Source organism: Triticum urartu, chromosome 5 (genome assembly GCF_003073215.2).
Source record: "Triticum urartu cultivar G1812 chromosome 5, Tu2.1, whole genome shotgun sequence".
Lineage (NCBI taxonomy): Eukaryota > Viridiplantae > Streptophyta > Magnoliopsida > Poales > Poaceae > Triticum > Triticum urartu.
Genome location: NC_053026.1, coordinates 571854462 through 571868772, shown reverse-complemented (window position 1 = coordinate 571868772; position 14311 = coordinate 571854462). Strand labels below are relative to the sequence as shown.

Genomic DNA, 14311 nt, shown 5'->3' with positions numbered 1-14311 from the left:
CGGGGATGATCCGGACACAACGGTGGCGACAGTCCGGGTCGGGTTCGGGACAACTTTTGGACGCGTGCGAGGGGGGCTGTGGGCTGACGAGAGAGGTTAGGTTGGACCTGGCGGTAGGTAGTGAGCTGTGTAGACAGTCTCGAGCTGAGAGAAGAGAAGAGAGGGAGGCCCGACGACTGTTTCCGGAGACCGAAAACGTCCGACGAAAAGACCGGCTATATTGCCGCTATAGTTAATCGTTGGGGCGTCAAACGAACTCCAAATGCGATGAAACTTGGCAGGCGGCCTACCTACACTATAATAAGACCGCACGCCAACTTTTATCCCATTCCGAGAACATTTTCCGGCCACTTATACAATACTATTTCGGACATGCCGCGGACGCGTGCAAGTGTGGTTGGACTCAGAACGGACAACGGAAGGAACAAGGAGACCCGGACGGATGCAAGTTTTGAAAACATGATGATGCAATGCACATGATGACATGGCAAGATGCAACACGCAAGCAAATGACATGGCAACAACAGCGAATAATAGGAAGACACCTGACACATCGGTCTCGGGGCGTTACAGTAACCTATTCTTTGTGATCGGAGATCCCGTGAATTAGATGTGGAAGACAAGCTGTTGGTCAACTGAGAGGAGAGTATCCTTACTATCAACAATACCACTCCATGAAGATGCAATACTCTCCTAATCTGCATGGCAGGTTGATGTATATCTTAACGTGTTATAAGTGGCTCATTGAAGCAGAGATGTCGTCTTGCAGAACATCTTTTGAAGAACACACCTATATGAGTCTGATTGTTAAACGTCGCAATCTATGAGAGTAGGGTTCTCTCTAGTAAACTCACGAAAGGTCTCGGAGTATGATGCATAAGCTCCATCCACGGGGAAGACCCATGGTAGCCACGTATCAGTCAAGGCTTTATGTGAAGCTAGATTCATAGAAAACTTGCAGTTCAAGGCCCAGTCCACTGTTCAAGTTGCTTACTAGTGTAGCATAGAGTTCTAGGTGGAAGTTCAACTTAACAGTCTCCACTGCAGTACCGGTATATAAAACAGTGTTTTGAAACCAAAGGCAAATTTTGTGTGCCTCTGGGATCTGGTGGGGGATTGCTGGAATTTTGTCTATTTTGGGCCTAGCCCAATAGCAGTTTCAGAAATTCCTAATAAATCCTAGAGGCCCACGCAGCCCATTCGTGCAAGGCAAGAGGTGGAACAAAAGTTTAGTCCCACATTGCTAGTTTAGAGGGAGTTGGACCGTTTTATAAGGGAGGTTCTTTCCCCACATGTATGAGCATGAGAATAAGAGGGACATCCACGCGCGCTCCTCCTCCGCCGCCCGCCTCGCCACGCCACGCCTCGTCACGACGCGACGCGATGCACCGCGCCGCGGGTTGCAGGAATGAGCCGAGCCGTCGTCTAAATTTTGCCACGCACGACGGGTATATGAAAGGTCACGTGGGAGTTGAAACATTTTCTGTAGTGGACACTGAATTCGAAAGGCGCGCCTCTTCGGCCGCTGCCTGTTCGCTTCGTCTCCCTTCGTTGCTTCACCTCCCACCATAGCCTCTTCGCGTCCTTATCCTCTGCCTATATAAGAGAGGTCGCTCCTCTCTAGAGAGACACAACAGAAGCTCCTCTTCCTCTCGCCACAAAGTTCCGATTACTGCGCTGCTGCTATGTTCTTCCCCATCCCGTCTTGCGGCGTGCACCGCAGGTCAGGACAGTAGGCCTCCGGAACCGCATCTTTTGAGTCCTGTACGGAAGAAGGGTGATAAGGTTTTTGGGGAGCGCTCCGCGCGACTACTGACTTCTTCATCACGGACTCCGACGACTACTTCCCCGACGACGACTTCTACCCCGACCTCCTCGACGACATGGCAGGCGAGGACACCGACCCCAAGTCCAGCGCTTCTACTGCTGCTGTTGTCCCATACGTGTTCTTCTCCTTTCAGTTAGAGGTCCTGCTGCAGTTTCTTCTTCTATTATTTTCCCTACATATGTTAGACTCTATTTCATATATGCAACTTGCTATACTGGTTGCTCTAGATATGTTCAGTTATAGTTCATATATAAAGATGTTGTTTACCTTCTCTTTGTCAAATCGCATGGCTTGTTTTGTCACTGTTATATTAGTCATGCTTTATCTAATATTTCTGCTAATAAAATCATTTGGTAAATTGCTCATATTTCCAACATCTTGTCATCCTTCGCTCTTGACCTAGCAGACCTGCTGCTGGACCTTTGATAACGATCATCCTCATCTGGAGTAGCATTATCATTCCTTCCACCTTTACCAACTCCACTGCTTGACCTCGGGAATTGAGCTTCTGCATCTGAATCAACATCACTATTTGTTGCTAGCCATCTATCATCAGGGTCATCACAATGATCACTGTGCTTTCCAGATTTGCCTCTTCTACTACCTTTCTCACCATAAGAGTCATCTTCAACATAATGTCTCGAGCTACTTTTGGCAATGTGCGCTTTCCCTGATGATTTGTCCGCAGCGGAGTAGCCCCTTTCAAGATTGGGAACATCCGAGGATTGCCTCCGGCTCCTTTTGTGATTATTGTACCTATTGGTGGACTTGCTGCCTGAAGGACTTCTTCTCGTGCCAGCATCAGCAAATTCTGAAGGCCAATTAGAACATCCAGACTCCAGACTTTCGTGCTGTTCAGATCTGTGCTTCCTGGACTTGATTTTACCATTGTATCCACGTGCAACATCGCCATGGCCATCTCTATGTTTCTCTTCATGCTTATGTGCTTGGGACACTCTTTCATTTTCCATGGGCGAACAGTATCTGCCAATATCATCTTCAATCTCTTGACCTCGTTGCTCATTTGTTGCAGATGGTTCTCTTCTATCTCGAGTATGCCCATATTTCATGATATGGTTGCTCTGCTCTTGCTTCGAATGTGAAAAAACTCTTGATGAGTGTCGTTTATGTGCATCTCCATCCCCATGTCTACTTGAAATATACCTACAGAATCCTCTCATTTTAGACTTCAGTATAATAAAAACTGTACAGATTAAATGACTAAAATAATTGAACATGTACCTGTCATCAGAACTTCTCAGTCTCTTCCTATCTGAACTGTGTAACTGTTCAAAATATGGGGTATCACTCGCCTTGTCAAAAACAGCATCATCTGAGGGACCAAACAGAGCAACCATCTTCCGAGTCCAGTATTTAGGTGGAGGATTGTCCCAATCAGCCCACTCATAATCTCCACCAGGGTTACGAAAGCAATGAATGAAATTACAAGCAACTCCATGTGAACATGTCTGTTAAACAAGAGAAATGAAACAGAACACATAGATGGTATTAATCATTTAGTCATTTTCAAACTAAAATAGTGCTCACAAATATGAATGGTGTTAATATGCTTCGTACATGTCAAATAAAACAAAGAATTCAGGTGACAGAGTGTAAACTTAAGATACCTTGAATCTTGACCTCATGTACTCACCACAGATCGCTGACTTCCATTTCGTCAAAGCAACAAACTCACATGTTATCTGAAGAGCAGGAAAAAAAATTCAAGGTAAGCTTATGCAAGAGTAACATATGGAAACATATTTCTTATTTAAGAACCAGGAACAGCATCTAAGGTGAAGTATTCTCTGAGATGTAAGAAAGCATTCACAAGAATACTCTAGCAATTCTGCTCACATAACTCACAGTACTTGAGGAATAAAATTAAGTAATCACGTGCTTCCCAGCAAAATATCGACCATTCATGCTGTTGTAGGCAAGAAGAACTCAATCCAAGGCTTTATAATGCACATAGACATTTCCTTGAAGATGGAATGATCCATTTCTACATACCTGAAATAATATCTAGAATTATTTCTATGGAAAAAATGTTATGCAGAAGCCAAATTTCAGCATAACAGATAACATGAGAAGACTAGAAAAATAATGAGAATCTTGAATTAGTTAATTGTTCAGCTGTAGATTAAATGCTTAGGCCAGGTCGCATAACCTGAGAAAACTCGTGCTGCATCCCAGGGCCAACTCTGACCAGGATTTAGAAATTAACCATGTCATCTAGTTTAAATTTAGAATTCAAATTTAAATACAGATTTCTGCTTCTTAGTGTTGCGCGCAATGGAACCACTGATGAATGGTGATAACATTTTTGGTAACCATTTCAGATAAATATGTGTACTAATTCAAGCTAACAAACCACCCAGTTGTTTTTCAATTAACAAAAATCCAGCACAGACCTAGGTCCGAGGTTCCTTTTCCTTTTTGTATTTAGTTTTTACAATATTGGTGCGTAGTCCACGAGACCATTAGGTGGGTGTCATAATGAACTGGAGGTGAGGTTAAAATGCCTACGCAAGTCCGCATTTGAAAAGTCCCTAGGGTATAGCATGTGCAACAAAGTGAAGTCGCTATGAACAACTACAGTTAACAAGCTAGCTACCTACGGAACAACACAATACCTTGAGTAAATTACAGCAAGATTAAAAAGACTTCCCCCAAGTCTTTGTTGGGGAACGTAGTAATTTCAAAAATTTCCTACGCACACGCAAGATCATGGTGATGCATAGCAACGAGGGGAGAGTGTGATCTACGTACCCTTGTAGACCGACAGCGGAAGCGTTAGCACAACGCGGTTGATGTAGTCGTACGTCTTCACGGCCCGACCGATCAAGCACCGAAACTACGGCACCTCCGAGTTTTAGCACACGTTCAGCTCGATGACGATCCCCGGACTCCGATCCAGCAAAGCGTCGGGAAGAGTTCCGTCAGCATGACGGCGTGGTGACGATCTTGATGTTCTATCGTCGCAGGGCTTCGCCTAAGCACCGCTACAATATTATCGAGGATTATGGTGGAAGGGGGCACCGCACACAGCTAAGAAAATGATCACATGGATCAACTTGTGTGTCTAGGGGTGCCCCCTGCCCCCGTATATAAAGGAGCAAGGGGAGGAGGCCGGCCGGCCCCTATAGGCGCGCCAGGAGGGGGAAAGAAGGGGGGAGGGAGAAGGAAAGGGGGGCGCCGCCCCCCCTCTCCTAGTCCAATTTGGACCAAGGGGGGGAGGAGGCGCGCGACCCACCCTGGCACCCTTCTCTCTCTCCACTAAGGCCCATATGGCCCATTACTACTCCCGGTAGGGTTCCGGTAACCCTCCGGCTCTCCGGTTTTCTCCAAAATCACCCGGAACACTTCCGGTGTCCGAATATAGCCGTCCAATATATCAATCTTTATGTCTCGACCATTTCGAGACTCCTCGTTATGTCCGTGATCACATCCGGGACTCCGAACTAACTTCGGTACATCAAAACTCATAAACTCATAATATAACTGTCATCGAAACCTTAAGCGTGCGGACCCTACGGGTTCGAGAACAATGTAGACATGACCGAGACATGTCTCCGGTCAATAACCAATAGCGGAACCTGGATGCTCATATTGGCTCCCACATATTCTACGAAGATCTTTATCGGTCAGACCGCATAACAACATACGTTGTTCCCTTTGTCATCGGTATGTTACTTGCCCGAGATTCGATCGTCGGTATCTCAATACCTAGTTCAATCTCGTTACCGGCAAGTCTCTTTACTTGTTTCGTAATACATCATCTCGCAACCAACTCATTAGTTGCAATGCTTGCAAGGCTTATGTGATGTGCATTACCGAGAGGGCCCAGAGATACCTCTCCGACAATCGGAGTGACAAATCCTAATCTCGAAATACGCCAAACCAACATTTACCTTTGGAGACACCTGTAGAGCTCCTTTATAATCACCCAGTTACGTTGTGACGTTTGGTAGCACACAAAGTGTTCCTCCGGCAAACGGGGGTTGCATAATCTCATAGTCATAGGAACATGTATAAGTCATGAAAAAAGCAATAGCAACATACTAAACGATCGGGTGCTAAGCTAATGGAATGGGTCATGTCAATCACATCATTCTTCTAATAATGTGATCCCGTTGATCAGATGACAACACATGTCTATGGTTAGGAAACATAACCATCTTTGATTAACGAGCTAGTCAAGTAGAGGCATACTAGTGACGTTTAGTTTGTCTATGTATTCACACAAGTATTATGTTTCCGGATAATACAATTCTAGCATGAATAATAAACATTTATCATGATATAAGGAAATAAAATAATAACATTATTATTGCCTCTAGGGCATATTTCCTTCAGTCTTCCCAACGGTTCTACTTGGCACAAACACTAATTAAACACAAAAAACACAACCAAAACAGAGGCTAGATAAATTATCTATTACTAAACAGGAGCAAAAAGCAAGGAATAAAAATAAATTTGGGTTGCCTCCCAACAAGCGATATCGTTTAACGCCCCTAGCTAGGCATAATATTTCAATGACGCTCACATGAAAGACAGGAATTGAAGCACAAAGAGAGAATCATAGAACATGTGACAAACACATCTAAGTCTAACATACTTTCTATGCATAGGCATCTTATAGGCAAACAAATTATCAAGGAAAGCAAAAACTAGCATATACAAGAAAGCGGAAAGAAACAATAGCAATCTCAACCTAATGAGAGGTAATCTAGTAACATGAAAATTTCTACAACCATATTTTCCTCTCTCATAATAATTACATGTAGGATCATAAGCAAATTCAACAATATAGATATCACAAAACATAATCTTTACAAGATCCACATGTATGCAAAGTTGACACTCTTCCAAAATAGTGGGATTAGCATTAACTAAAGTCATGACCTCTGCAAACCCACTTTTATCAAAAACTTCATAAGATTGAACATTCTCCAAATATGTGGGATCTAAAGTTGACACTCTTCCAAACCCACTTTCAATAATATTGCAAACACTATTATCAATCTCATATTCATCATGGGGCTTAAATAAATTTTCAAGATCAAAAGAAGAATCACCCCAACCGTGATCATTGCAAAAAATAGTAGTCATAGCAAAACTAGCATCCCCAAGCTTAGGGTTTTGCATATCGTTAACACAATTGACATTAAGAGAATTTATAATAACAACATTGCAATCATACTTTTCATCGAAGGAACTATTAAATATGGGTGCAATAGCAACGATCTCATGTTTAACATAAGGAGCTATAGCAAATTCATCTTCATAAATATTGGCATCATGGCCACAAGAATAGCAAGCATCATGTTCATCAAGGGATATTTCAATCAAATCATCGGAATCATAATTATCTATAGATTCATGCATACCATTATTTTCTTCCGAAGTAACGGTCATTCTTTCAATAAATTCTTTGGCATAGACATTATGAGCATAGTTTTCATAGCAATATTTAAGTATGTCAAAATTTTCAGATTCGTAGAGAGTAATATCATATTTTTCAATCAAAGAAGCAACTTCATAAGCACCCTTAAAAGCAACAAATTCTTCAATTCGTTCGATATCGTAGTAACTATAAACACCCTTTGCATAAGAAGATAAGATTTCAATATCATTAAACTCACATAGGTAGGGGAGGTGTTTTTAGGGTTCTTAGAGCAACAAGTAAAATCACAAATTTCACAAAGATTCCAAGCATAACACAGCAATCTGTTTATTTGATTCCATAAGAGTCTCCCTTTTTCAGACAAATGGTGACGCAAAAAATGAGCATGCTCATCTAATGATTTCCCATCAACTAGGCTAGTTGGGGTATCAGCACGAGCGCATAAGGATCGAAAATGATCTAAGTAGAACACTTTAAGTGGATCCATATCAATAGATTTTTAGCAAGCAAATAGAAGGCACATGGAACCACAAACAAGGATACATACGGGAAGAAGGCAAACAAAAGAAGAGGCAAATAGGGAAAGAGAAGGAGGACGGAGAGAGAGGGCGAATAAAACGACAAGGGTGAAGTGGGGGAGAGAAAAACGAGAGGCAAATGGCAAATAATGTAATGCGGGAGGTAAGGGTTTGTGATGGGTACTTGGTATGTTGACTTTTGCATAGACCTCCCCGGCAACGGCGCCAGAAATGGCTCGTTGTCGGGAGTCAAATCTTGACTTGCGCGAACCTCCCCGGCAACGGCGCCAGAAATCCTTCTTGCTTCCTCTTGAGCACTGCGTTGGTTTTCCCTTGAAGAGGAAAGGGTGATGCAGCAAAGTAGCATAAGTATTTCCCTCAGTTTTTGAGAACCAATGTATGAATCCAGTAGGAGGCTACACGCGAGTCCCTCGCACCTGCACAAAACAAATAAATCCTCGCAACCAACACGATAAGGGGTTGTCAATCCCTACACGGTCACTTACGAGAGTGAGATCTGATAGATATGATAAGATAATATTTTGGTATTTTATGATAAAGATGCAAAGTAAAATAAAAGGCAATGAAAATAACTAAGTATTGAAAGATTAATATGATGAAGATAGACCCGGGGGCCATAGGTTTCACTAGTGGCTTCTCTCAAGAGCATAAGTATTTTACGGTGGGTGAACAAATTACTGTTGAGCAATTGACAGAATTGAGCATAGTTATGAGAATATCTAGGTATGATCATGTATATAGGCATCACGTCCAAGACAAGTAGACCGACTCCTGCCTGCATCTACTACTATTACTCCACACATCGACCGCTATCCAGCATGCATCTAGAGTATTAAGTTCATAAGAACAGAGTAACGCCTTAAGCAAGATGACATGATGTAGAGGGATAAATTCATGCAATATGATAAAAACCCATCTTGTTATCCTCGATGGCAACAATACAATACGTGCCTTGCTGCCCCTACTGTCACTAGGAAAGGACACCGCAAGATTGAACCCAAAGCTAAGCACTTCTCCCATTGCAAGAAAGATCAATCTAGTAGGCCAAACCAAACTGATAATTCGAAGAGACTTGCAAAGATAACCAATCATACATAAAAGAATTCAGAGAAGATTCAAATATTGTTCATAGATAAACTTTATCATAAACCCACAATTCATCGGTCTCAACAAACACACCGCAAAAGAAGATTACATCGAATAGATCTCCACAAGAGAGGGGGAGAACTTTGTATTGAGATCCAAAAAGAGAGAAGAAGCCATCTAGCTAATAACTATGGACCCGTAGGTCTGAGGTAAACTACTCACACTTCATCGGAAGGGCTATGGTGTTGATGTAGAAGCCCTCCGTGATCGATGCCCCCTCCGGCAGAGCTTCGGAACAGGCCCCAAGATGGGATCTCGTGGATACAGAAAGTTACGGTGGTGGAATTAGGGTTTTGGCTCTGTATCTGATCGTTTGGGGGTACGTAGGTATATATAGGAGGAAGAAGTACATCGGTGGAGCAACAGGGGGCCCATGAGGGTGGAGGGCGCGCCTGGGGGGGTAGGCGCGCCCCCCTACCTCGTGGCCTCCCTATTGGTTGCTTGACGTAGGGTCCAAGTCTCCTGGATCTTGTTCGTTCCAAAAATCACGTTCCCGAAGGTTTCATTCCGTTTGGACTCCGTTTGATATTCCTTTTCTTCGAAACCCTAAAATAGGCAAAAAAACAGCAATTCTGGGCTGGGCCTCCGGTTAATAGGTTAGTCCCAAAAATAATATAAAAGTGGATAATAAAGCCCAATAATGTCCAAAACAGTAGATAATATAGCATGGAGCAATCAAAAATTATAGATACGTTGGAGACGTATCAGGCCACTGCTAGCATGTCATCCCTGACTTGGAATTCTATGCACTTATGATTGAAACTATTAGCAAGCATCCGCAACTACTAACATTCATTAAGGTAAAATCCAACCATAGCATTAAGATATATTGGTCCCCCTTCAATCCCGTATGCATCAATTTCTATGCTAGGTTGTAGCTTCTATCACTCTTGCCCTCCAATACATAATCCTATCAACATACAACTAACCCTATGGTGTGATCCACGCGCGTGCTCATATGACGGGTGCCAAAGGATAGCAACATGACCACAAGCAAATTAAACCAATCATAGCAATTCACCAATTACCGATAGGACAACGAAAATCTACTCAGACATCATAGGATGGCAACACATCATTGGATAATAATATGAAGCATAAAGCACCATGTTCAAGTAGAGGGTACAGCAGGTTGCGGGAGAGTGGACCGCTGTAGATAGATGGGGGAAGGTGATGAAGATGTTGGTGAAGACGACGGAGGTGTTGGTGTAGATCACCATCACACGATGATGGCCCCGGCGGCATTCCGGCGCCACCGGGAGAGAGGGCGAGAGAGAGCCCCCTTCTTCTTCTTCCTTGACCTTCTCCCTACATGGAAGAAGGGTTTCCCCTCTGGTCCTTGGCTTCCATGGCATGGGAGGGGCGAGAGCCCCTCCAAGATTGGATCTGTCTCTCCATCTCTCTCTGTTTTCTGCGTTTTAGATTCTGGCCTTTCACCGTTTCTTATATTCCCGGAGATCCGTAACTCCGATTGGGCTGAAATTTTAACACGATTTCTATCTGGATATTGGCTTTCTTGCGGCGAAAGAAGGGCACCAACCGCCTTACGGGGTGGCCACGAGGGTCAGGGGCGCGCCCCCTGCCTCGTGGCCCCCTCGGGCATCGTCTCGCGTTGATTCTTCTTCCCAAAAATCACATATATTCCAAAAAAAATCTTCGTAAGTTTTTATCCCATTTGGACTCCGTTTGATATGGATTTTCTGCAAAACAAAAAACATGCAACAAACAGGAACTGGCACTGGGCACTGGATCAATATGTTAGTCCCAAAAATAGTATAAAAAGTTGCCAAAAGTATATGAAAGTTGTATAATATTGGCATGGAACAATAAAAAATTATAGATACGACGGAGACGTATCAGCTCCTACATATTCTACGAAGATCTTTATCAGTCAAACCGCATAACAACATACGCCATTCCCTTTGTCATTGGTATGTTACTTGCCCGAGATTCGATCGTCGGTATCATCATACCTAGTTCAATCTCGTTATCAGCAAGTCTCTTTACTCGCTCCGTAATGCATCATCCCGTAACTAACTCATTAGTCACATTGCTTGCAAGGCTCATAGTGATGTGCATTACCGAGAGGACCTAGAGATACCTCTCCGATACACGGAGTGACAAATCCTAATCTCGATCTATGCCAACTCAACAAACACCATCGGAGACACCTGTAGAGCATCTTTATAATCACCCAGTTACGTTGTGACGTTTGATAGCACACTAAGTGTTCCTTCGGTATTCGGGAGTTGCATAATCTCATAGTCATAGGAACATGTATAAGTCATGAAGAAAGCAATAGCAATAAACTAAACGATCATAGTGCTAAGCTAACGGATGGGTCTTGTCCATCACATCATTCTCTAATGATGTCATCCAGTTCATCAAATGACAACACATGTCCATGGCTAGGAAACTTAACCATCTTTGATTAACGAGCTAGTCAAGTAGAGGCAAACTAGGGACATTCTGTTTGTCTATGTATTCACACATGTACTAAGTTTCCGGTTAATAAAATTCTAGCATGAATAATAAACATTTATCATGATATAAGGAAATATAAATAACAACTTTATTATTGCCTCTAGGGCATATTTCCTTCAGTTTAAAGGAGAAAGAGCAGGCTTTCAGCCATCATTAGATCTTTGATATATCATTATCAGATGAAATGATTTAATAAGGTAATTTTTGCAATTAACGTTGTTTTCAAGACTAATTGCAATCAATACAAGTAATGATGTTTCCAAGGTTAATTGCAGTTAATACAATGAATGTTGTTTTCAAATCATGGTGATGTGTTGGATACACCATTGGAGTGTCGTTGGACGTTGGATATATGCGGCTGAATAGCTGAGACTGTTCGGATTCACTAAATTTGTGCTTCTATAAGTAATATAATAGTAGTAGATAGATATATTTCGTTTTTAGTTGGATCTCTTATCCATATGTAATTATGCCTTGAATCTATATAGAGGTACATGCCAAGCCTTGAATTCATGAGATTCGATTGCTGCTCATATGAACCCTATGGACTGAACTTAATAAAGATAGCACAACTGCCAAAACTGCGCCTACAAATACATGGAGGTGATACCTTTCCCAAACTGATTTCATATTTTAAGATTGACCACCACCGCTCATTGAGACTTTTTTATGTAAGTCTTCTTTGTCGTCAGTGTTCGTCGTCGCGTTTCTATCGTATTTACTATAGTAGTCTTCAAGGGCGTCTTTGGTTCCTGCATCAATTTTGGTCTGATTGCATCGATGGCTCGATTGAGCCTGTCTAAGCTAATGCAGATTCTAAACAATGTTCTGCATTTTGTTTGGTTGCCCACAAAAACCTAAGTTGCATTATAGCAGAAACACTAGCATGATGTTTGATTGCAATCATATGCTCCCCAGATACAATGTGATCATGTTTGGTTATGGGCAAGACATGCGGTGTGGTAACCTCTTCTTGGAGTGGTGAGGTTATCATCACACACACAGACATAGGCACAACAAACAACACATCAACAGTGAGGAACATAGATTAAAGCACTTTAAAAAAGATAGATTAAACCATAGTCATAACACACGCATACCACATTAATGAACATAATTTAGGACCGACATAATAGTGACAAATACGGTTATAGGCAGAGTAATACATGACCGACAGAGTAAACATTACACATCCTCAATCATTGCAAGGGATCGGTCGTGCTCGCCGCACTTCACCACCACCTCAATGCTAGAAAGTGTTGTTCGTCCTGAGAACGGCTTCGCTTGGGATCATGGTCATGTGCTGGCGGAAGGCATCAGGAGATCGGAAGTAGATCCAACATTCATTGGCCTCCCTGATGCCTTTTGGAGGCTCTACCTTCTGCCATGACCTTGCCCTTGTAGCAGTTGTCCGGAGCATGATTGTCTATGAGCAACTTGTCGGCAGAGTGCTGCAATGAAGAATATTAGGATGAACACACCACTGACCTACAATGTAAATTGAACTACAATGTTTGGGATCACAATGTGCATGTCAAGGATGATGGCCGTCGGTGCATGATGTCATGTATCACTCCGTTCCGAAATATAAGTCTTTTGAGAGATTTGAATACGAACTACATACGAATGTATGTAGACATATTTTAGAATGTAGATTCAATCAATTTGGTCCCTATGTAGTCTGCATTGAAATGTATAAAAAGACTTATATTTAGGAACGGAGGTAGTAGAATGGAAGAGCTGGTACAAGGACCAGAAGTATAATGTGTAGAACCAACTCTCACAGCAACAATCACCCTAATACATGGATTGCACATTAGTTAAGATCAGTGTACACATCACTGCACAGTCTAGGCCTAAGTTATACTACATGACAAAATACAGTACCATAAACTGCGTCCAACTAATCCAACAACTAAAACTAAAACACACCAAAAGAAAATGATAACTACTAGGCCTAAGTTATTTTCTTAACGCCGCTTGGTTGCTTGACGACTCCCGGGCGAAATCTTCTTCGGCCTCTTCCCCGTGGAATAACCCAAGGAGAAGATGTAGCTGCTACGTCATCCTTCTCCTCGTGAAAAGATGTCGCCGTTGCATCATCCTTCTCCACCTGAAAAGATGTCGCCGCCGCATCATCCTTCTCCCCGTGAAAAGAAGCCACCGCTGGAATCGCCACCAATGTGTCTTCCTCCTCCTCATCATCATCGGTGACCTCTGCTTCATACGTGGCGTAGCCCATGATCCGGTACTGTAATCTCATCTTCTCCCGCTCGGCCAAAAAGCTGTCCTTCATCTTCTCCAACTCGCCGACGAGAGAAGGACGGCGTTTAGCCAGAGACGGCCAAGCGGGCGGCAGCTGGAACGAAAGTATGTCATCCAGCTCCTCCCGCGGCACGCGGAAAATCTTCTTCTTGGTCTTCTTGTTCCCCACATTCGCACTCCCCCCTCTCCTCTTCGTGTGAGACGGATGTGATTTGCTAGCGCCTCTATTTCCATATCGACATCGGTGGCCTCCATCGAGCTCTGCACTGGCAAGGGATTGATGTGATTTGCTAGCGCCTCTGTTTCCATGTTGGCACCGGTGACCTTCGTCGAGCTGTTCATCAGGCTGTGCATTGGCAAATGGCGTCCGGCGGAATCGACGTGGTTCGGTAGAAGCTCAGGCGATCTCCAGGCCCATATTTATGTGTGTGTATGCTCCGGCGGAAGACAGCACCCACGCTCCGAGTCGGCCTGTGGATCTATCTGCGCAGGAATCGGCCAGAGACTCAAATCGGTAGGTAGGTAGATCTGCACCGAATTCGGATTCCAGAATGAATCGGAGAACCGCGTCCTCTCAAACGTATCTACAGAGGAATCGAAGAGATAGAAGCACGCACGTACCAGCGCAGTCGCCGCCGG

At 43.2% G+C, this 14311-nt stretch overlaps 1 protein-coding gene across 1 annotated transcript; it reads right to left on the bottom strand.

Annotated features, from left to right (window-relative positions):
* Positions 1-2190: 2190 nt before the first annotated feature.
* LOC125507412 (zinc finger CCCH domain-containing protein 16-like) lies at positions 2191-13703 on the bottom strand. Its single transcript, XM_048671995.1, has 4 exons — positions 13446-13703; positions 3457-3531; positions 3071-3297; positions 2191-2992 (listed from the first exon to the last, which is right to left on the bottom strand). The coding sequence occupies exons 1-4, from the start codon at positions 13701-13703 to the stop codon at positions 2191-2193; spliced, it is 1362 nt and encodes a 453-aa protein (XP_048527952.1).
* Between the last annotated feature and the right edge of the window lie 608 nt (positions 13704-14311).